The sequence below is a fragment of the Pectinophora gossypiella genome, chromosome 17, assembly GCF_024362695.1.
Source record: "Pectinophora gossypiella chromosome 17, ilPecGoss1.1, whole genome shotgun sequence".
Taxonomy (NCBI): Eukaryota; Metazoa; Arthropoda; class Insecta; order Lepidoptera; family Gelechiidae; genus Pectinophora; species Pectinophora gossypiella.
The window spans coordinates 5,071,926-5,095,739 of record NC_065420.1 but is presented as its reverse complement, the minus strand read 5'-3'; the positions used below and the strand labels follow the sequence as shown (position 1 = coordinate 5,095,739).

General features: G+C 37.7%; 2 protein-coding genes across 2 annotated transcripts in view; one reads left to right on the top strand and one right to left on the bottom strand.

Moving 5' to 3' along the window:
- LOC126374284 (sodium channel protein 60E-like) overlaps positions 1-12,391 on the top strand; it is a 291,877-nt gene extending 279,486 nt beyond the window's left edge. Inside the window, exons 15-32 of the mRNA XM_050020807.1 lie at positions 152-322; positions 2,120-2,313; positions 2,703-2,940; positions 3,255-3,529; positions 3,619-3,863; positions 3,937-4,026; positions 4,114-4,231; positions 4,609-4,924; positions 5,001-5,276; positions 5,356-5,652; positions 5,744-6,032; positions 6,336-6,529; positions 6,813-7,015; positions 7,358-7,630; positions 7,866-8,225; positions 8,543-8,765; positions 9,122-9,233; positions 10,230-12,391. Of these exons, the coding sequence (XP_049876764.1) occupies positions 152-322; positions 2,120-2,313; positions 2,703-2,940; positions 3,255-3,529; positions 3,619-3,863; positions 3,937-4,026; positions 4,114-4,231; positions 4,609-4,924; positions 5,001-5,276; positions 5,356-5,652; positions 5,744-6,032; positions 6,336-6,529; positions 6,813-7,015; positions 7,358-7,630; positions 7,866-8,225; positions 8,543-8,765; positions 9,122-9,233; positions 10,230-10,432 (4,077 nt within the window). The 3' untranslated portion in view covers positions 10,433-12,391. The remainder of the gene's footprint in view (positions 1-151; positions 323-2,119; positions 2,314-2,702; positions 2,941-3,254; positions 3,530-3,618; positions 3,864-3,936; positions 4,027-4,113; positions 4,232-4,608; positions 4,925-5,000; positions 5,277-5,355; positions 5,653-5,743; positions 6,033-6,335; positions 6,530-6,812; positions 7,016-7,357; positions 7,631-7,865; positions 8,226-8,542; positions 8,766-9,121; positions 9,234-10,229) is intronic.
- Positions 12,392-13,420: 1,029 nt separating this feature from the next.
- On the bottom strand, positions 13,421-14,548 carry LOC126374461 (NADH dehydrogenase [ubiquinone] iron-sulfur protein 4, mitochondrial). Its single transcript, XM_050021113.1, has 3 exons — positions 14,385-14,548; positions 14,143-14,302; positions 13,421-13,880 (listed from the first exon to the last, which is right to left on the bottom strand). Exons 1-3 carry the CDS (start codon positions 14,435-14,437, stop codon positions 13,524-13,526), a joined length of 570 nt encoding a protein of 189 aa, XP_049877070.1. The 5' UTR covers positions 14,438-14,548; the 3' UTR covers positions 13,421-13,523.
- Positions 14,549-23,814: the final 9,266 nt, after the last annotated feature.

Genomic DNA, 23,814 nt, shown 5'->3' with positions numbered 1-23,814 from the left:
AAACAGACAGTACATGAACTAACGAACACATATATGATAGTAAAGGAGGTATAACTTCATATAAACCTACTTACTTATGTTTCGTAGTTATTCTTTGAGATGTAGAAGATATTGGTGTCTAACAACCAAAGTAATGTGATTTTGTTTTCAGGTGTTCACGTCAATATTTACATTAGAGTGTATCATGAAAGTGATGGCGATGAGCAAAGACTTCTTTGCGTGCGGTTGGAACATATTCGACCTTATAATCGTGTCGGCCAGCCTTCTAGATCTCATATTTGAGCTCGTTGATGGCTTATCTGTGCTGCGGGGCCTTCGTTTGGTAAGAATCTGATCATTCATTTACATCATCATATCACTTTCCTTCATAATATATTTTAGCACAAGGTAATTGGTGCCAAAAGTGTTTCACAGTCAACAACGTTTCAATGAGTCAAACACCTGAACATTAGATCTATTTTCCATAGCTACATTATTTGAAGACTCCATTTAAGCCAACCAAATTTCGATTCCCTAGACGCATCATCACCGAACTTCCGAATTTATAATTACTCTGGAGATTTTAATGCCTCTCAATTGTTAAATCTTAGGATTATTGACTAATAACTTATCTAGTTTCTATTAAAATTTTAGTTGTGAACGAATAATATAATTATTTCTATTGAGTGTCGAAAGTAAGTTGATTTAGATAGCTAAAGTTATATCTGGTTGATACATAAAGCATTTTTTTGTGCGAATTAAATGCCATTCGAGCAATTTCTACAGAACTATAACGGCCTCCGTGGTGCAGTGGTTTAGCGTTGGGCTCACGATCCGGAGGTCCCGGGTTGGAATCCCGGTGGGGACATATCACATAAATCGCTTTGTGATTCCTAGTTTGGTTAGGACATTACAGACTGATCACCTGATTGTCCGAACGTAAGATGATCCGTGCTTTGGAAGGCACGTTAAGCCGTTGGTCCGGCAACGTAACTGGTAACGTAACTTAGTAGTCGTTACATGAGCCATGTCAGGGGTCTTTGGCGGCTCAATAGTAACCCTGACACCAGTGTTGATGGAGTTGATAATCCACACCACAACCCACACGATAGAAGCAGTACAGAACTATCACTGATGATCTAGTAAATATATATTTATTTTACATAACATAAACAGTTTATAAACGCTAGCTAGTACACACTTCTTGTAACTCCAAGGTAATATGAATCACGATCACCAAGAGTTCTCCCCATGATATATTGGTGTTTGCGTTGGTCATTCTCACGAAATAGAATAAAGAGGTTGGAAAGGCCCTAACGCTCATTTTGCATGAGAACCGCAGTCGCCGGTGCGACCCTACTCTCTTTTACTACTACTCCTGCAAACAGATAACTACGATAGCTCTACTGCTTGTCAAATTCTACCTCTATAGCTACTTAGGCTGCAATTTTATCATTACTTTTCATTAGATACTACATACAAACAGACAGCCTCCGTGGTCTAGTGGTTAGAGCGTTAAGCTCACGATCTGGAGGTCCGGGTTCGATTCCCGATGGGGACATTGTCGAAATCACTTTGTGAGACTGTCCTTTATTTGGTAAGGACTTTTCAGCCTTGAATCACCTGATTATTTATCCGAAAAAGTAAGATGATTCCGTGCTGCGGAGGGCACGTGAACGTTCGGCTATTAGCCGTAAAAACACCTCCACCAACCCGCATTGGAGCAGCGTGGTGGAGTATGCTCCATACCCCCTCCGGTTGATTGAGGGGAGGCCTGTGCCCAGCAGTGGGACGTATATAGGCTGTTTATGTTATGTTACTACATACAAAAGTATTTTTTCTATAAATAGCCGATCATACTGAGGTTTTTAGCTTTCCTGTGATACGGAGGGATCTTCTTGTGTGATAGTCGATATTGGACCTTTTAATATATTATCGCGGAGCTCCGTATGTCGTAAAGTTTGCGGATGAGTGGAGTGCAAAGTGGAAATATGAACTATTTGCTCATACCTGTATGGCACGCGTTTTGCGCTCACTTATCCCGTCCAACCTCTTTCTCCTATTCTGTGATCATTTTCATAAGACACTTTACTTTCTTATTCTACAATATTAAAAATATTTCTAAATATTTTTGTTTCAGTTACGAGTGTTAAAGTTAGCTCAATCATGGACTACAATGAAAGTGTTGTTGAGTATTATAATATCGACTATCGGTGCTCTCGGTAATTTGACGTTTGTGTTAGTGATAGTTATATACATATTTGCCGTCATCGGTATGCAGTTGTTTTCTAAGTCCTACACGCCTGATAAGTTCGACCCAGATCCTGTACCCAGGTAAGTACCGGTTTTATTCTTATTTCAGTTGTGAATCTATTTATTAGCCGTTTTAAAAAAAAAGTAACTAATATTGGACTAACATTTGACACACTTGAGTTTTTCAGAACTCTGCTGCCGATATTGAACTCACAAATGTTTCTAAAACTTATTCTAACCTAATGTACAAGTTGGCAAAAAAGAGCAGTATTTAAATGAACAATAATACACTCTTATTGTTATTAGCAATACCTAATTGGCAATTTGAATTCTGTTAGTAACCGATATAAAAAAAAATTTTTCGGTTCCTACAAAGACGAATATCTAATATTTTTTGCCAAGCTGTATGTTCACAACTCCTTAAACAGAGTGCACACTATACCTGTCTTCTCAATCTCAAACTATCTCAGGTGGAACTTCAACGACTTCTTTCACTCGTTCATGATGATATTCCGGATCCTCTGCGGCGAGTGGATCGAGCCTCTCTGGGATTGCATGAGGGCCGAGCAAGCCAGCGGGGCGGAGAGCTGCTTCTTCATATTCCTACCAGCATTAGTAATGGGGAACTTCATGGTGCTCAATCTCTTCCTTGCCTTGTTGCTCAATAGCTTTAACAGCGAAGAGCTGAAGAATAGGAAGGAGGTAATGGTGTGTGTCGTGTCGGTGTTGTATTGCACTGCTTGTTCGTTCTGCAATGGTTGTGTGTAGTGTTCGATGTTGTCTTGTGTGGATGTTTGATGTTTAGTAGCGTCCTTGATTAACGGATAAATCGCAACTGTTGAACGTTCTTGTTGAATTCGAGTAGTCCAGTCATCAAGGATGTTATATTGAATGATAGATTAAGTTCATAAATAAATATAAAAGATGACTCTAAACAACCATTTCTAAAGAAAGCTGCAAAAATCCACTTGAAGTAGACCACAAGCGGAATCTAAGTCTAAACAAAGCCATTGAATTTTCAGGAAGTTGGAGAGGATTCAAAATTAGCTAAAAGTTTCGATAGAATACGTTCTATAGTAAGAAAAAAAGGTTTCCTTATATCTAGAAGTAAAGAGACTGAAAAAAAATCTAAGTTAGAAGAGCTAGTTAACGAATTTATGATACAACATCGCGCCATGAAGGACGAGAAAAAGTTGTCGATACCGAGTGAGCATAGATACTCGTCGTCGATACAGGAGACTGTCCTGTTCCCCCACGACAATATTTATAGTCATAGTTACCAAGAAGCATTAAATAGGTACGTATCACACACATTCACTACACATACACTTTAGCCAAAATTCTAAAACAAACCACTTTATAAAATTATTGGTCCAAATATTCTAGGCCAATATCAGTAGGTTCCGACTTCGCCTACCCACATCTTTACCAATCCGGCAATAATTTTAACCACGGCAGCCAAGAAACTTTGAAGGACGTGCGTGACTTGGCGACTGAACATAAAATTACGAGCATTAGAGAGGACTCTAAGGAAAACCTCGACGAATGTTCGCCAACAGAACAAGTTGCTGCGCAAAGGTTGTTAAACCAAATGTCCTCTGGATACCACACGCAGCCATCGGATTCTAGAGGTGAGGCATGTCGTAACAATATTTATATTATATAAATGGTCAATGTGTAATCCATTTCCATATTAAATTTCAGATGAAAAAGAGGATTATGAGATGGCCCAAATGTCAAGCAAAACAACCCCAGAGAAACGGAGGATAGGCAGGGAACCCCCAAATGTTTTAAGTAAGGATCCCGCGAAAAAACTGGATGAAGAGGATATTAAGCGTCCATGGCAAACTTTAGTTTCATATGTAGATGAATTAACCGTAGGTGGACGCAAGAACTCTAAGGGCGAGTACATTGAACCGATTGGGAGTTTTCCGGGGTTTGGAAAGCCGAAGCAGGAGAAAGTACCGCAGGATTGCTATCCTCGGCAGTGTTACGATGCGTAAGTATTACATATTAAATACATTTAGAAATAAGTCCACTATTTCATATTTCACGTCTATATCCTAAAGAGACCTTAAACCGACCTTATCCAATATCGGGTCTAAAAAGACCATATCAAAGCAATTCATCTAAAAAGCAATATTACAATTTGACATTTGCGCAATTAAATGCGCAATATCAAGAAGTGTTAAATATCAATATTGCTTTTTTAGAAGAATTGCTTCAATTTGGCCTTTTTAACCACCGCTTTCTGTAATTATTACTTATCTATTACTCTGCCGGATGAGAGAAAACGACTATACCTAAAGCATTCTATATACATTCAAACAATTGCAAATAGGAAATTAATTGATACCAATTGTATGTTATTTTCAGATGTCCCTGTTGGGATTCGATGATTGACACAAAGATGGGTCAACGCTGGATGCTCATCCGCACGTTCGTCCTCCGATATGTGGACACTCCAGCGTTTGAGTGGTTTGTCTTAGTCCTCATATTCGCCTCCAGCATCACGCTCTGCTTTGAAGACATCCATCTCGAGAAAAACAAGCCCTTAAAGAGAATCCTGTACTGGACAAATCTGGGATTCTGTATGATCTTCGTCATAGAAATGTTTCTCAAGTGGATTGCGCTGGGATTCTTCAGATACTTCACGAGTTTTTGGACGTTGTTAGATTTTACTATAGTTTTTGTAAGTACCATTCTAAAGGCAGCATTTTTATAAATTAATGTATATGACGTTATGTTATTTTCCATTTTTCTTGCAGGTGTCAGTATTCAGTTTGTTAATAGAAGAGAACGAAAATCTTAAAGTATTGAGATCCTTACGCACGTTGCGTGCTTTGAGGCCCCTTAGAGCTATATCGCGGTGGCAAGGCATGAGGATAGTAGTCAATGCCTTAATGTATGCTATACCTAGCATCTTCAACGTGTTATTAGTTTGTTTAGTGTTCTGGTTGATTTTCTCCATAATGGGAGTACAGTTTTTTGGAGGAAAATTCTTCAAATGTGTTGATGATGAAGGGGAGCTGCTACCTTTAGAGGTAACTATCCTTAAAAAGGTTTTACAGGATTCGTTTAAAATGTATAATAATATAATTAAAACATTTTTATAAATTTCAGATAGTGAATGACAAATGGGAGTGTTATTACAATAATTTCTCTTGGGTCAATTCCAAGATATCGTTTGACCACGTTGGTATAGCATATCTAGCGTTATTCCAAGTGGCAACTTTCGAGGGTTGGATGGAAGTGATGGCAGATGCCGTGGACGCGAGAGGCGTTGACCTTCAACCGGCGAGAGAAGCAAATCTTTACGCTTACATTTATTTCGTAATTTTCATAGTTTGCGGATCGTTCTTCACTCTTAATCTGTTCATAGGAGTAATTATAGATAATTTTAACATGCTCAAGAAAAAGGTAGGTTTCGAAACCATTGAATTCGTCAATTAAATTATCAAGTTCTTGAGAACTGTTAAATTAAAAAAAAAAACGTTTCTTTGTGTTCCAGTATGAAGGTGGTGTGTTAGAAATGTTCCTCACAGAAAGCCAAAAGCACTATTACACTGCGATGAAGAAACTTGGCAGAAAGAAGCCCCAGAAAGTGATAAAGCGGCCAAGGAACCAATTCCTCGCAATGTTCTATGATCTGTCGAACTCCCGACGGTTCGAGATCGCCATCTTTGTGTTAATCTTCTTAAATATGCTCACAATGGGGATAGAGCATTACGATCAACCCCATTCGGTATTCTTTATTTTAGAAGTTAGTAACGCGTTTTTCACAACAGTATTTGGTCTAGGTGAGTTCTGGGTAATCTTGGAAATCTTGCATGCAAAAATAAAATATGTTATTGAGCAAAGTACCTATTAAATCAAGTACAACTAAGCTTGTAAATCGACCAAACACACTATTGATATAATTGGAAACAACTTCCGCGATTAAATTCACAGAGACATGTCATAGGACATAAGAATTAAAATCTTCTTCTTTAACTTAAAGAATCTTCACTTCTTTATGAATTAGAAAAGGAAACTCTGAAATACAAAATATTATCTCACTCATCAATTTCGTTAGTGGTAATTATTTTTCCACCCAATTACAGAGGCGATAGTAAAAATAATCGGTCTGCGGTACCACTACTTCACGGTGCCATGGAACGTGTTCGACTTCCTCTTGGTCCTGGCTTCGATTCTGGGCATCGTCATGGAAGACATCATGATCGACCTGCCCATATCACCCACGCTGCTGCGGGTCGTCCGCGTCTTTCGTATAGGGAGAATATTAAGACTGATTAAGGTTCGTAGAGGATATTTTCAATTATAGAACAAGAAACAAGAAACATTTATTGAGAACCTGTGTAGGTAACATTGTTCTGACCTTAATTTTCTTCAAATTAAAAATAAAATAGGTAGCGTGACAATAAAAAATTGAAATTAAGAAATAAAATCAGTCAAAGGATTGGGTTAAGACACCAAAGGAATAATCGAATAGGTACCTACACAAATTCATCGATGTATCTTGTTACTTTGATGCATTATCAAAATATCCATTAAGTTTTGCTTCTCTCGTACTATTTCAGGCCGCAAAGGGTATTAGGAAACTCCTGTTCGCGCTAGTGGTATCCCTGCCAGCTTTGTTCAACATTGGCGCACTCCTGGCGCTGATCACCTTCATCTACGCCATCATTGGTATGTCAGTCTTCGGACACGTCAAGGAGCAAGGCGCTCTGGACGACATCGTCAACTTTCAAACCTTCGGAAGGAGCATGCAGCTGCTTTTTCGGTGAGTATACTCGTGTTTGCAAACTTTTTTCATAATATTGACTTATTAGGATGAGAGTTATTTATTATTATTGAGCCACCAAAGGCTCAAAATTCATTTTTTTACATACTCTCTGTCTCTGGCCGGTAAAAACATTACAGTATCGAGTGTTTTAAGAACCAGAATAACGCTAATTCAAACCAACACGAAACCATTCGAATATTATACTTTCAAATCTGACCTTGTCAATCTTCAGTTATATGTAGATCTTGCTTTCAAAAAATAATTTCTTTAGAGTACTGAGAGAATTGCTGTGATTACTTTTGAGAAATACGAATTACAATGGAACAACTTCTTTTCCAGTCTCATGACATCAGCAGGCTGGAACGACGTGCTAGAGTCCCTAATGATCCAACCACCAGACTGTGAGCTAGGCGACCACGGTCACAATAACGGCAACTGTGGGAGCCCGCTCCTCGCCATCACCTACTTCACCTCCTTCATCATCATCAGCTATATGATCGTCATCAACATGTACATCGCTATCATCCTTGAGAACTTCAACCAGGCTCATCAGGAAGAGGAAATTGGCATCGTCGAAGATGACTTGGAGATGTTCTACATACGATGGTCTAAGTGAGTTATTAAAACTTGTAATAGATTCTAAAACTTGCTCTATCTCTGTCTTGGTCTTGTCGTGAATGAAGGACAGCACAATTTTTAGAGATGTCACATTAAAAAATAATTTAGGTTTAGCCTGCCAGAAACGACAGCAGTTTCTATTTAAAAGCCGCATGGCAAGCCATTCTGATATTCTGCTAATGATTATAATGTATGGAAATAAATAACAACAACTTCTCTTGCTTTCCAGGTACGACCCGCACGCAACCCAATTCATAAGTTTCGCACAACTCTCAGACTTCATTGCTTCTCTAGATCCGCCGTTAGGCATTTCCAAACCCAATACTGTCGCTCTCGTCAGCTTCAATCTCCCCATAGCCAGAGGAAACAAAATCCACTGCTTGGATATCCTCCACGCTTTGGTGAAACACGTGCTAGGTCACGTTGAAGAAACAGATACCTTCAGACAACTTCAAGAGCAGATGGATATCAAATTCAAGAAGCAGTTCCCGACAAGGAAGGAGTTAGAAATCGTATCTTCAACGAGGATATGGAAACGGGAAGACAAAGCAGCTCGAATGATACAGCGGACGTGGAGGGAATATGTCAAGTAAGCATTTCACTGCTCTTTTACGCCTCGACAAATATTATGAATACTAATGTGGTTGGCAGCCGGCCAATGACTATAAAGAAGGCAAAACAAGTGGTTTTTGTGAATACTACACGGCCAATTTATTTAGTAATGTAACATCACTCAGTGTAATAAAACCGAAATAGCAACACGTTATACGTCAAAACCTTCCCTTTCGAAAGCATAAAGAGGAAACTTTTTTGGTCAAGGTTTCCAGTGACAGGTTTTTTCAATAACAACTAGAATAGAGATACAAAATAATTTAAAAAGGGTAACGATCTAATTTTCTGTTTCAGACGAAAGAATAGAAGTCCCTCTAACGAAGAAGAGAGCACGAAATGGTCCCCTGGCGGGGGTTGGGGCGGACGCCTTAGTGCATTGTTGCACGTTAGAAGAGGATCCCATGCCTCCAGTAGGAAGTCTTCGAGGGCTTCAGATGCTTCAGACTTGAGTGAGCTAGGAGGGGCGTGGCTTAACCTGCCACTCCTGTTGTTACCAGGAGCGGCGCCTGGTGAACAGGTATTCTTAAATTCTCCAAACAAATTCATATCTTCAATCATTTATCTCAATATAGTACTAGTATGTCTAAATAATAGCAATGTTATGAAAGCTCAAAGATGATTCTTATTCAGCGATGTGTCATTTTCCTTCCTTTCTTTTTATCTATAAATATATCTTCAGATTTCTCATTTACTTGTCCTGTTTGTTTTTTCTAAGTTTTAAACTACCTTTTTCTTCAGATTTCATTAGCCTACATCTTAAAGGACATTGTAATGTAACATTTGCTAGAGATACGAATAATCATTGTCACTGCTTTTGATTGTGTAGTGTAACGTCATAATCATTAGTAGGCATAACAAGACATATTCACTTAGGCTGCCAGTGGATCGGAATCGGCGCCGCCGCGCAGGAGATCAGCGTATGGTTTGCCTCTATTCCTGCGTCACCAGGATGCCGTCGACGAGGAGGGCGGCCCGAAACGCGCAGGTTCATATGTAATGTTTTGCTTTTCGTGTCTCTTCTTCTATTCATTCGGAACTATACACTGAGCACGTAATCTAGCGACGAATTAAGTAATTTAACTTTCCTTTAAGTTGGCCTCACTGGGCGCCATTAACGCAATTGGCGCCCAACGCGGGGCATCTAATTCGATTTAAAGTCGGCGGCTCAGTGTTAAGTCTCCTAATAAATTCATTTGAATGTTTCTTTAACGTAATTTTCTGTGTAGTTTAACTATGACTTTTAAATGACTTCATCTTCACAGTTTTCTCTTTCTAGAGTTGTTAGAAATTGTACGCTCTTTATAAGGATTGGCATTTTTGTGTTGCAGGGTTTAGTGATGTCCCTCCCTGCCCTAAATTTGATGGACGCCTTAGTATTATTTGCATGTACTTATGCTTGCTGTATTTTATTTGAATTTCTTCATAGCTGTGGACCTTTACTTCATCTTCGTCCTTCGCCCCGGCAATGTAACATAAACATATTGTAGATAATGTAACTTATCATCAATAGTAAACGTTGCATGTTAGCCATTTGCGTATAATCAACCAGGGATGCTTTAAAATCGTAAGTAATTTCTCAACATTTTATCGTAATCCTTGTTTACTGGAATGTAAAACCCAACCTTATGATGAGTACTTATGATAAACATACAGTTATAAGTATTGACATATCCTGCACGTGAAAGTCAACCAAGTCAACCAATCTGTATTAATTACAAAAATGGTTATGACAGGTGAGAGTTATTATAAATAACTCGAAAATATTTTTTCTTTTTTTCTTATTACAATACAAAGTTTAATCTAAACTTTTCTGACCACATTCAACTTATATTGACTGCAACTGAATTATTCAGCTAAACTGATAGACAATAAAGCAATATAACGGCTCGACGTCTGTCGTCGCAGACTTTAGACCGAGAGACTAAGCCAGCCCAGCCCGACATTCAGTACAAAGATTACATAGCCCTCTCTCGCCTTCCAGGTTCCCTTCGCGTAGCTTCGCGGCGGAACTCGGCGCGGCGCGCGACGTCGCCAGCGCGCGCGCGCACGCCGTCGCCGCACGGCAGCAGCGCCGTCAGCATCCTCGTGACGGAGGCGTCCCCCGACGCGGGGCCGCCGCCCGCCGCGCCCCCCACCGTCGTCCGAGTGCTCGTCCACCGCGAGAGCGACGAGCGGCCCAGCTGATCCGAGACCGAGCCCGACCCGGCTCCGACCGCTCGGACTGACCCCGTTGGCTAGTTTTAGGACACCGGACGGACTGTCGAAGATAATACAGATATTGTGTTCGCGCACGGCCGTGCCCGGTGATATGACGGGTAGAATAATTGTGATTTTAAACCGAAGTAAACGTTAGCTTTTAACCGCGTCTATGAATAAATAAATGTTGATGAGAGAATCGATGCCCCTAAAGTAGATAGAATTCGATATAGAGAGGCTGTTGTCCGACTAACGAAGCGAGTATTTAAATCGAATGTTTTGTTGTGCGCGTTTAATGAGGAAAGAACGCAAACCCTTTATGATTATGAATAGTGTTTAACGTGAGTTTGGATGACAGCCTAACCGTGAACTTCCAAAATTGTTGCAATAAAGTTTTAAATCGATTCATCGATTTCAATAAGCTTAGGTACCTAAATTATTATATCGATAGCAAGTTTTAAAGCATGCGAAAATGTTATTGTAAGATTCATTTTTGAAACTACGCTTGATTAGTAATGCAGATTTGTTCGATTGTATAGCATTTTTTTTTGTAATTAATTAAGTATAATCGAGACTTGTCTCAGAGATGGTTGTAAATTTTGTTGTTGTAAATATTAGATAATTTGTATATGAGAACGACTGATATGTCATCTTAGTCGACGATAAATGAAACATTACAGCGATAGTGGCAGCTCGAATGCGGTGATACTCCATTACGTAATAAACACAAACACAGCGGACCCGGAAACCAATACTTCGGTAACTTCGCTTAATATTAACTTCACGAGCTAGAATCGAATACAACAAGACAACCAGCAGCAATAGAATTATTAGATGAATTTAACAAGTCAATTTTCGCCTTTTAATAATAGGTAAATATTAAATAAATTGTTTTATACATTAGTAACACATGTATTTTTAGATGTAGGCCTCTCGGTTTCGCAACGCCATGCGCCATTTAGTCACATACCATGTTTTACAATCACACAGCCATGCAATGACTAAGTTCCTCAAAAACAATATAGATTTTATGATTTTCCTTCGTTTAACCTTCTTATTTCACGGATAACAGACGTGCATCTTTTATCTTTGTTTTTGGGTATAAATGATGACACCCAGGCACAATTACACCTTCCACCCATTATTATTCTGATTAAAATAAAGAGAAGCAATATAGGTAGCAACATAATTCTATACATAATGTGATCCAAATATCAAGGAACAATTACTATTATATTGTATTTGTAAATAATTATCGAAAATGGCTAATTTTCACGTAAAATCTCAACAGCGCCATCTATATTACTTTTGGGGAACATAGCCTGGAAAGTCCTTCATTTATTGTATAGGTACCTACAATAATCATTCAGTCACAGAAACGCAAGATAAGTCGCACAAATCTTCAGAATTAACTTAGTTAAAATTACATTTTTCAATATCTCTACCTATTAGTTACATTTTAAAAGACAATACTTATTCAATTTAGGCTCTTGTAGATACAAGTTTGTATAGCTGCGGCTTTTTGGCCATTAGGCTTGAGCTTCAACATGTGTTTCATTGAAATACCTATTCTCCTGTTTGTTTATAGTCGTGTTATAGTTTCGTAACGTTGCGCCCGTCCATATAATTTTATTTGTTATTTTGTTGTAAAGTTAACATTAGCTGCCATGAATAGTGATGATAATTTAGGTGCACCAAGTGCTTTAAAATGACGCAGTTTACAGTTACAGTAGCTTTAAAGTTGAAGAAGTTGGTTGCAGTTGTTTTATATTAGTAGAACTAGCAAGCTCAGCCGATTCTCAGTATTTTAAAGCAGTCGTATAATACGTAAATTTTGTGAAGGTACGCACCGTACCAAAGAAATTTTAAACCCCCTTTAGTAGGACCAACTTCGTCGATTATTTTACAACTTGTATCTGAATTTTACTATTTAATCTTGACCAAAACTCCTTTGTACGTAGTTTTTTGAGGCCTGTTTCGAATTTATTCTAGTGTTTTAGACCCTGTCACCTAATGAAGTAATATTTGTACCACCTCGCTTTATGACAATTTTACACATTTGCTTTGAAACTTTGATATTTCAATAAACCACAAGTCACTAAAGAACATTTTAAAATTGTTAATCAACAACAATGCATCCTAAGATTGTTCTTATAGTAGAATGTATTTCTCTACATTGTTCATTACTCTGTACATAGAAAGAAGAGAATGCAATAATTTTTTCATAATTTTATCTAGTTATATCTTAAAAAGGTTGTTAGAAATTACTTTTAAACTCTAAAATTTATAAAAATGTACGATGTACATGTAAAACTACTGTAGTTAGAGAAAATTGCAATATTTAAAACATGTGTTGAGCATGATCAATTTTGTGTAACATATGTTTAAATTGTATCATATGTAAATAAAGAGTTTAAGTGAGACCTGCGAAATATGATTTTCTTCCGAGGTACAAAGAATATAATCTAACCATGTTGAAGACTATGATTAAATGAAAATAATAGAAATTATATTTTTTTATTTACTCCTCCTGTACCTACTAACTGGGTCTTGTACTAGGTTCATATAAATATAAATATAAAAAAAAATATAAATTATGAAATTCTGATTACTAAATAAAGACAGATCTAAAACTAACGAAAAACATTTTCTTTTTCTGTTTAACTAATTCATGAATTTTAATCAAGAAAAACGTAATAGTAAGTCAGATATTTTGTCACGTTTTTCTATGACGTCAGAGTGTTTTTTCATACAAATTCCATAGTCATTTCGTATTTTCGCGTTTAGTAAAAAGTTGCTGATTTGACTATATTTAACCAAATTTTCAGTTCAATTCAGTGCCCTAAATATAAAGTTTTATAGCAAAAAGCACCACATAAAATAGCAAATGAGATAATATTATAGTTCTTCAAACCATAAAATACGTATAAAATGATTTTGAAATATTTTTTAGATATTGAATCAAAACCACGTGGAAACTTGCCAGAATTTAATAATAATTAATCTGTGAATTACATTTCAAGGAAATCCACTATAGCTCTAGAATTAAATTAAAAAATCAACAATTGTACTAACATGTCTACTTGGTGGAGACCCTGGTACGACGATTCCATGAGAAGTTGAGACCGTAGCTTTTAGGTTTCAAGCTCTTGTCTTTCTTGGGCAGATCCAGGAACCATGCCCAGCCATTCTTCTCACAATGCTCAATTGCATCTTCCGGCTTGGCGAATTGAACCTTCATGTTTGAAAGTGGGTCTCCGGTGGAAGTCCAACCCATGAGGGGATTTTCCCAGCGCTGGCGGTTGTCAAACTCCATCTCCCAGTGATGGATGTTGCTAGTACCACTCTGCATGGCATTTTTAGTGGGCTGGTAGATACGTACACGACGAGTGACCACATGCTCTTCTGGGACCCCTGTGATTGGAGTCAGGTCAACCTGGAAAGATAAAAAAAAATTGAAGTTAATATGCTAACAAATAATGAAAATATGTGAAATACCTTTATGTCTAATTAAGGATGGAGGATTAAGGAATAGATGATAATAATATGTGGTGCAACTCTGCATCTGCATAATGGACCATTTAGAAATCTAAAAGCGAAAAATACAGCCCATTTGCTAACTTGATTGTACAACAGTGTAAGCAAGTGAATTTTATGTATATTAAGCTATTCATAATTAATAAAATGTAGATAAATACCTTAGCAGGCACGCATACGGTGCACTCCTGTGTTTCCAGCTCATGCTTCTTCTCCGGCAGAGCCAATACCGCGTCATTGTCAATCTTAGGCGCTTCTTTGACACAAGTAGGATCTACGCCTGCTAATCTAGCGCTGCATGTCGAAAATGCTGGAAGAGACCTGAAGCAAAACTACGATTGTAACCAACAGATATTTTGACATTGAAACGCAGAAAGTTGCAAAAGGAAATTTTCGCCCTTACCTAGATAACGGAGTCTTGCAAAGACTCGCAGTGCTAGAAATTATTTTAAACATTACTTTTGGATATTAATTGCTAAGATATCAAAAATAAATTGCGCTTTTTGTGATTATCCAACACTCTATCTTCACAATTTATTGACAGAAAATTTTTGTTTGACACTGACAGACACATATGACATAACATGAAATTGCTGTATACTTACGGAATCCCGTCGGCCGATAATGGCGGGATTCCTTTTGCTTGTTACAATTCTTAACTTAAATAAAATGTCGAACTAAATCGCATTCGGTAAACTTTTAACTTAATAAAAACAATAACCAAAATAGGTATAATGAGTTTATTATTATTAAAGTTACATATCCGATTCCCATTTTTTAAATAAAAATAAAAAACGCTTTGAAAAAACGTCAGACTCAAAATATGTTATGTCAGGCTTTTTGGCGGGAGACGGGAACGGGACAGTTGCTTTCTTCATTGAATAATCAAAATAATTAATACGAAGTGGTGTTTTGTGGTTAATGATCGCATTAAGTTAGTCGGAAGACATTCGCGAGTGTTATTATATTGGAGTATTCAATAAACAAAGTGTATCTGCCTATTTTCGCTTCGTGTCAGGAAGCCGCTTCATAACTCAAAAGTTTATGCGGACTTTTGAGTTAATTCGTTCGGGGTTCGGAGTAGGAGTCTACTCCGAGGGTGGGGGCTTAGGTTTCATCATCATCACCTTTCATCATTTCATTAATCATCAAGAAAAAAATACGTCAGACATGGCTGTATGGGCATAGTTCCCTTTGCCTTACCCTTCGGGGAAAACCAAAACAAAAAAAAAAAAATATGTTATGTCAAAGGGAAACTGTAATGCACGACCATGATAAAGCCCAACCGAGTAATGTACATCCAAATATTCCGTGACCATATGTACACGGATTATCATCGCGTACATTCCGTGGCTGCGAATTAACACCTTGGACAAAAGCGACACAAGGTGATAAAGCACATCCAAATATTCCGTGTACACTTCCTCCTATTGGTCGATCGCGCTCGTCGCCTATTGGTTAATTGATCAATCTATTATTTGTGGTTGTGCTACGTTTACACGCAGTAGGAATGTACTCTATTAAGATATAGCGAGAGAAACGGTGTCAAACAGGCTTGTTGGTAACCTCGTTTGTTTTTTATTCTATTTTTATACGTTTAAATAAATGTACGAACAAACGAAGAGCCGTTAACTTTTATCACAGTATGTTAGTATATCCTAATAAACAGTTTATAAAAAAAAGTCTGGAGGTTTGAAAGTTGTTTTATCAAAATGTTTGTCAGGACTTAAAGTTTGTGGACAGGAGCCATGCTTACCAGCTGTTCACGTTTACAATAATACATAAACTCAGTCCCGTGCACAATCCTTTGTGGGGTAATTAAATTAGAACCATTTGTTATAAGACAATTTTTGATACAAATCTTAAGTCAGATATGGTTGCCCAATCCGTAAGCCAGGAAAATACCCGAGAAGACAGGCAATTGAAGATATTCTACATTTTTGTATAAATTGACCGGTAGATTAACAAGGATTGGTTATGTAGATAATGGATTGGTTAACAAACCATTCCCTCATACTAGACTCTTTTTGTCAGAAAGAACCCAAAATCATAATTGCCCAGTCCATATGACCCAAAGTCGGGAATAACACAATTTCGCTGTCTATTTTTACAATATGCCAGTACAGCGAAGACAAGCAACTGAAAATATTCTATATTATTTTTACAAGACTAATAAGGATTTTGTAAGGATTGGTTATGTGATAATAGATTGGTTAATAAACCATCACCCGACATGAGTTAAGTCTTGAAACCTGGCCATATAATATAATACAAAATAAAATGAAAGTCCAATCATTTCAGTAGGTAATTAAATTTACACATTTGAAACAGTTTATTTTAATATTTTATAATTACTTTTATAAGAGCATATTTATATATTTATACCACAGACCAAGTAGAGATGCTACGCACTAGACGGTAATGTTCCATAGTAAAAAAATTGCTCTGTGGAAACTGCTCTTATAGAACATGACAGCTCTTTTTTTAAATTTAATTATATGCCTTGGAAGTTAGTAGCTTTGGTTGGTAGCAATTTTAGCCTTTTTCAGCCTAAATCGCCTCCCCTTTTCACCCTATAAAATTTATTTATTTTCAATTGGAAGGGGAATTTGAATATGATGAGTAGTGCTATTTATTATTTTATTTTAGGCAATTATTTTGATGTTGTTTCACTTTCCATATTTATCTACAGATAGAACACAAAAAAAATAATTCCCTCAACAGAATGGACTAGGTATGGGTGTGGCGTTGTAGGATGTTTATTTGTTTCTGTCGATTTAGAGCTGTTGTGAGGTTATTATTATTTTTTTATTTTGTTTCTTATTTCAGATGCACCCATTTACTCCATTCCTCGACGCCCTAGATAAAGAAAGCGGGTGATTGTCACGAAAAAAATCTGACATCAATTTGTGCAAGAATGTACTCTGATTACATGAGATCCAAAAAAACAATCCATTAAAAAATAAAATAATAAATAGCACTACTCATCATGTTCAAATTCCCCTTCCAATTGAAAATAAATAAATTTTATAGGGTGAAAAGGGGAGGCGATTTAGGCTGAAAAAGGCTAAAATTGCTACAAAGCTACTATTTTTTTATTTTGGTTTTCCCCGAAGGGTAAGGCAAAGGGAACTATGCCCATACAGCCATGTCAAATTGAAAAATAGATTAATGAAATGATGAAAGGTGATGATGATGAAACCTAAGCCCCCACCCTCGAAGTAGACTCCTACTCCGAACCCCAAACGAATTAACTCAAAAGTCCGCATAAACTTTCGAGTTATGAAGCGGCTTCCTGCCACGAAGCGAAAAATAGGCAGATACACTTTGTTTATTGAATACTCCGATATAATAACACTCGCGAATGTCTTCCGACTAACTTAATGCCATCATTAACCACAAAACGCCACTTCGTATTAATTATTTAGATTATTCAATGAAGAAAGCAGCCGTACCGTTTCCGTTCCCGCCAAAAAGCCATATAATGTGGTCGGTTTCAACAAATAAAGCTGAGGGCACTATTGGGCCTATATTTTGTCCTTGTCTAACATTATGATAATAAAAAATTGCCTAATGTAGCTACACGGTTAACTAATTAAAACGACGCATAGCAATGGAGTTTTGTGTCTATGATACTGACCCCTGATTGGCTGATAGAATAGGTGGCCGCCATCTTGGCTTCCAATTATTTGGATGTACATTACACGGATGGGCAATCCGTGTACGGACTGATAATTCGCAGCCAATATTTCCCGACCATGGATTGTACACGCACGTATTCCGTGTACATTGTTATGTACGCGGATTATCAGGTCGTACATTACGTGGATGTACATTAACCGGACTCATGTCAAATCAGGCTTTTTGGCGGGAGGCGGGAACGGGACAGTTGCTTTCTTCATTGAATAATCTAAATAATTAATACGAAGTGGTGTTTTGTGGTTAATGATCGCATTAAGTTAGTCGGAAGACATTCGCGAGTGTTATTATATTGGAGTATTCAATAAACAAAGTGTATCTGCCTATTTTCGCTTCGTGTCAGGAAGCCGCTTCATAACTCAAAAGTTTATGCGGACTTTTGAGTTAATTCGTTTGGGGTTCGGAGTAGGAGTCTACTCCGAGGGTGGGGGCTTAGGTTTCATCATCATCACCTTTCATCATTTCATTAATCATCAAGAAAAAAAATACGTCAGACATGGCTGTATGGGCATAGTTCCCTTTGCCTTACCCTTCGGGGAAAACCAAACCAAAAAAAAAAAAAAAATCATGTCAAATCAAGTGTTGCAATTTGCAATAGGTACCTACGTCAATACGATTGTAATAATCAAATAGGTACATTTGGAAAAGCGCGGGAAACTTCCGAAATTGGCGGTCGTGTTTTTTAGTGAAAATTTAATTTAATTGATTTCGTGTGGGTTCAGTGGAGTATTTCTGTATTATTTTATCTGTTAATTCATATTTATATATATTCTTCTAAAATACTTGCTGCTGTGTAGTGGTAAGTGAGTTTTTCTTTTTACTATGGGGGTTGATCCCCCCGACGACCCCGGTGGCGGCCGGGATCGTCATCGTGTCCCTCATGTAGGGATGGAAGTTATTGTTGACGATACTTCGTCAATGGATACGGAGGACGGGTGCTCCTCTCAAGTCAGAAAACGTGTAAGACCCTTGAGAAAGATTTGCAAACATTGCAACAAAAAGCGCAAAAGTAAAAATAGTAAAAACGTTTCGGGTGTAGACAAGTGCAATTGCAATTCTGACGAAGACAATTCTCTTTTATCAACAATACCTGATCCTCCACCTCCACCACCAACAGTCACAGTAACTAATCAGCAAACCCAGCAGCAACAGCAAGTTGGTAGGAAATATGTTTCTTCCGACCTAGCACCCTATGTGGTGCACATTCAAAAGGAGCAGTCTACTCCTGACGATCCTGTTTCACTGCATCCCATTCAGTTTGGCAGCGTTCTAAAGAAAAATATGATTAAAAACATAGTGAACGGTAGCTTGAAACGGATCGGCAGAAATAGACTATCCATGGCCTTTTCCACATATTCTGATGCTAACGCTTTTATTGAAAATCCTTGCCTTGCCAGCCATAGTTTGAGAGCTTTCATTCCAACCTTTATTATCACACGGATGGGTGTTGTCAGGGGTGTCCCTGCTGACTGGCCTGAGGATGAGATTTTGGATAATGTGAGTGTCCCCATTGGATGTGGGAAAGTTCTTAAAGCTAGGAGAATTAAAAGTAAAAAAATTATAAATGGGTCTCCAGAATTTACTAACACTGAAACAGTTGTTTTAACTTTCGATGGACAAGTACTACCAAAACGTGTGTTTATGTGCTATACTCCATTGACTGTCGACTTGTACATTTATCCAACCATTCAATGTTACAGCTGCTGCCGTTTTGGTCATACAAAGGCTCAATGCCGCTCCAAGCCTCGCTGTTATAAATGTGGGCAAGGTCACACTGCCGAATCTTGTTCAGTAGAACAAGAGGATGGATCATGCTGTCTTTGTTCTGGTTATCATTTTGCCACTAGTAAGGCTTGTCCTGAATTTTCCCGACAAAAAAATATCAAAGTGTCAATGGCTCAAAACTGCATCTCATATTTAGAGGCTTCCAAATTACACCCCGTTGTCTCCAAATCTTTTGCTGACGTTCTTAGAACTTCGCAACATAAACAATCTCAAGATGAGGCTGCTAACCCAGCAGCTCGATTGTCCCCATCTTCCAGCTCATATAAAAAAACAGTTTTCCTTAAGCCTCGTGCTCCTCCTACGCCTTCGGCTGGGTATGACCGGGCTGCACATGCATCTCTAATAAAAGATTATGATATACCTCTATCTTCACCAAATGGTTCTGCTCTGAAAAATGATAACTCAGAAAATGATAAATCAAACCAACCCATAGCGAAATTAATTTTGTCTCTTATTGAGCTTTTGTTTAAATCCAGTTTAATTCCCACCAATTCTATACCGTCCCACGTTGCCCAACTAATTGAAAACACTGTGTCTATCAATCCCAATAATGGATCAGGTACTCCTACAGTGGAATTGTAGAAGTGCTGCTGATAAAAAACCTGAAATAATATTTTTAATTAATAAATATAATCCTTCAATAGTCTGTCTCTCAGAGACATGGCTTTTGCCTGAATATTCTTTTAGAATATCAGGTTTTAATATTCTTAGGAAGGACAGAGCTAGTGATGCGCATGGTGGTGTTGCCATCCTTATCAATAGTTCTGTTCCTTACAAACAAATATCTCTTCCTCCTGTAAATAATGGTGTTGAAGCCATTGCTATCTCTGTAAATAATGTGTGTATAGTTTCTGTATATATTGCTCATCCTACTTTAGCTTTGTATAGTGATCTCACTAATATATTTAAATGTATACCAAGCCCTTTTTTAGTACTAGGTGATTTTAATGGCCAGCACCCGGCATGGGGAGGTTCATCTAGACATATTTTTTATGGAGAAGAAATGTTGCGAATTTTAAATTCTCTCAATCTCTGTATTTTAAATGATGGTACTCCTACTCGGCGTACTGGCCCTGACGAGGGCCCTAGTGCTCCAGATCTCTCTATATGCACGCCTAATCTTGCTTCTATTCTTTCGTGGTCAGTTCACCCTTCTACTTGTGGAAGTGACCATCATCCCATAACTATTAAGTTTCCTTCGTTACATCCAATGATAGCTCCGAAACCTACTCCCCGTATGAAATATAGATTACCTAGTGATTGGTCTGCATTTAGTCAGCAAGTTGACAGTAAAGTTTCAAACCTCCCTTCTGTCTGTATGGGTAATGAGATGGCTTGCTCTGAGGCTCTTGTCAAAGTCATGATTGAGGTTGCAGATGCTTTATTCCCAATTAAAGTGGGCGGCTCCAGAAAAATCCCCTGTCCACCTTGGTGGGACAACGAGTGCACAGAGGCTATAAAAAGAAGGAGGGAAGCAGAAAGGGTTTATTCCTGTTTAATGACATCTGTGAACTATGAGCTTTACTGTCAAGTGGCACGGGACACTCGTAAATTTTTGAAAAAGAAGAAGTTTGAGGGATGGAGAAGATTCTGTAATAATATTTGTCCAGATGTTAATGTTTCTGTTGTTTGGCAAAGCGTTAGGAGATTCAGGATGGGTGTTAATCCATCATCTAGAGGCTCTCTATCTTCAGAGCTAGCTGAACAATTCCTAGATAATCTAGCTCCTTCTTCAGTTCCCGAGTTACAAATTCAGTGCTTGCCAACTTCAATTTCTAATAATTTATCAGGATTAAATTCACCTTTTTCCATGTCTGAAATTAAAGGCATTTTAACAAGTTTAATTGACACGTCACCCGGTCAAGACGGTATACCCTATTCCTTTTTCTGTAACAGCAGTGATAAAACTTTAAATTACTTCTTAAATATTATAAATTCTATTATGTTGTCTGGCAACATTCCTCTCTCATGGAGGTCCCAGTTAGTAATACCTATCTTAAAACCAAAGAAACCTCCTTCTGACGCTTCTTCTTACCGACCTGTTGTTTTATCTTCTGTACTGGCCAAATTGGCAGAACATTTAGTCAAAAATAGGCTAGAATGGTATTTAGAAAGCAATAGATTGCTCTCTGAAAGTCAGTTCGGCTTCAGAAAGGGCAGAAGTACTTCTGATAGTTTGAGTCTGTTTATGACTGACATTAGACTGGCATTTTCAAAAAATGAATCCATCCTCTCTGCTTTTTTAGACATTAAAGGTGCCTATGATAATGTTGTTATTTCTATTCTTCATAAGAAATTAAAATCATTAAATGTTCCGGAAATGCTCACTTCATTTATTATTAGAATGCTGTCAGAGAGATCTATAAGTGTTACACTAGATGGGTCCCAGATATCTAGAGTTGTTTGGCAGGGCTTACCTCAAGGCTCAGTGCTGAGCCCTTTACTATATAATGTATATACTTATGATTTAGAGGATTCCTTAAGTAACTCAGTTAATATTTTACAGTATGCAGATGATCTTTTATTGTATTGTTCAGGTAAATCTGTTTCTAATTTATGTAACACACTTACAACATCTCTTGGTATATTGAAGGGTTGGCTGAATGATAATGGCTTAGAATTATCCGTTTCCAAAAGCAATGTAGTGCTTTTTTCTCGTATGAGATCTCCCCCTGAAATTAATGTTTTTTATGATAATATCCCCATGCCTGTAAGTTTACAATGTAAATTTTTAGGAGTTATACTGGATTCCAAACTTACTGGTATCCCACATTGCAATTATATTGAGGCTAAATGTGAACGGAATCTTAATATTATTAAATGCCTCAGAGGTGTATGGTGGGGCGCTCATCCTACTTCTCTGAGAATCATTTATAATGCACTAATCAGGAGTGTGATTGATTATGGATCTTTTTTGCTGGAACCATGTAGTGCTGCTGCTTTAAATAAACTAGATAAAATACAATCGGTAGCTTTAAGGATTGTTCTGGGCGCAATGAAGACTAGCCCTATTAATGCAATGCAAGTCGAGTGTGTTGAACCCCCTTTACAACTGAGGCGGCAGTTTCTTTCAGATAGTTATTTATACCGTTGTTTACAACTAGGTGACCACCCACTTTTAACCAAGCTAAAAATCCTCTCTGAAGAAGTCAACTCCTCAAGTTACTGGACTCATAAATGCACTCCTTGTTTAATTAATAGTTATCAAAAATTACTGTCAATTGATACGCCAATTCATAACTCAATATGTTTCCCTCTTTACACCTCAAACTATGAAGCCCTTGTTTATAAACCTGATGTTCGTTTAAACTTGGGTATAACTAAACAAACTTTTGAGGCATCCAATGTTTTCAATTTCGTTCTAGACACGGAATTTGACAATAGCACTGACAGTTGGCATCATGTTTTTAGTGATGCGTCCAAACGATCCACAGATAATAAAGTAGGTGTTGGCATATATCACTCACAATACGATATAGTTCAAAAGATTAAATTACCTCCTGAGAGTTCTGTTTTTACTGGTGAAGTTTTTGGTCTGTATAAAGCGGTTGAGTATGTACTTTTAGCAAAACTTAGGAAAACTATAATCTTTTCAGACTCAATGAGCGCTCTACAATCTCTATCTAAATTTTTATTTAAAACAAAACTTATTAGTCCATTGATAATAGAAACCAGAAACATGATTGTTCAGTGTGCTGCAAAGGGATTTTCGATTATTTTTGCCTGGATTCCGGGACATAGGGGTATCCGTGGAAACGAACAGGCTGATAGGCTTGCTAATGACGCCATTGATTGTGGAGATATGGCTTACTATAAAATCTACCCTCATGACCTTCTTGCTCTACCCAGAGTGTATCTACGTGATTCGTGGAGGGAAGTGTGGTCTGTCAGTTCTCAAACAAAAGGAAAATATTTCGCATCTATCCAACGTGAAATTCCTGCAAAACCCTGGTTCTCGCGGTTGCTGTTGGGCAAGACGGCATCGTGCATCCTGACTCGTATGAGATTAGGTCACGTTTGTACGTCTGCTCATCTAGCTAAATTTCATATAGTGGACAGTGCTTTATGTGAGTGTGGTGAGGTGGAGGATGTGGATCACATCTTCCTGAATTGTCCTAAATATGATAATGCTCAACTTTTTCAGGGACTTACACATTTACACATTCCTTTTCCTACTTCTATCCAGATCCTTTTATCTTCAAATAATCCTTCAGTCTATCGTTTATTAAGTATGTTTATTAATACTAATGATATTAAAATTTAACTTCCTCTTTTTATTATTATTTTATTATTATTCCTCTCCTGATCCTCACCTTTTCCAAATTCCGTTCCTATCCGGTATATTTTAT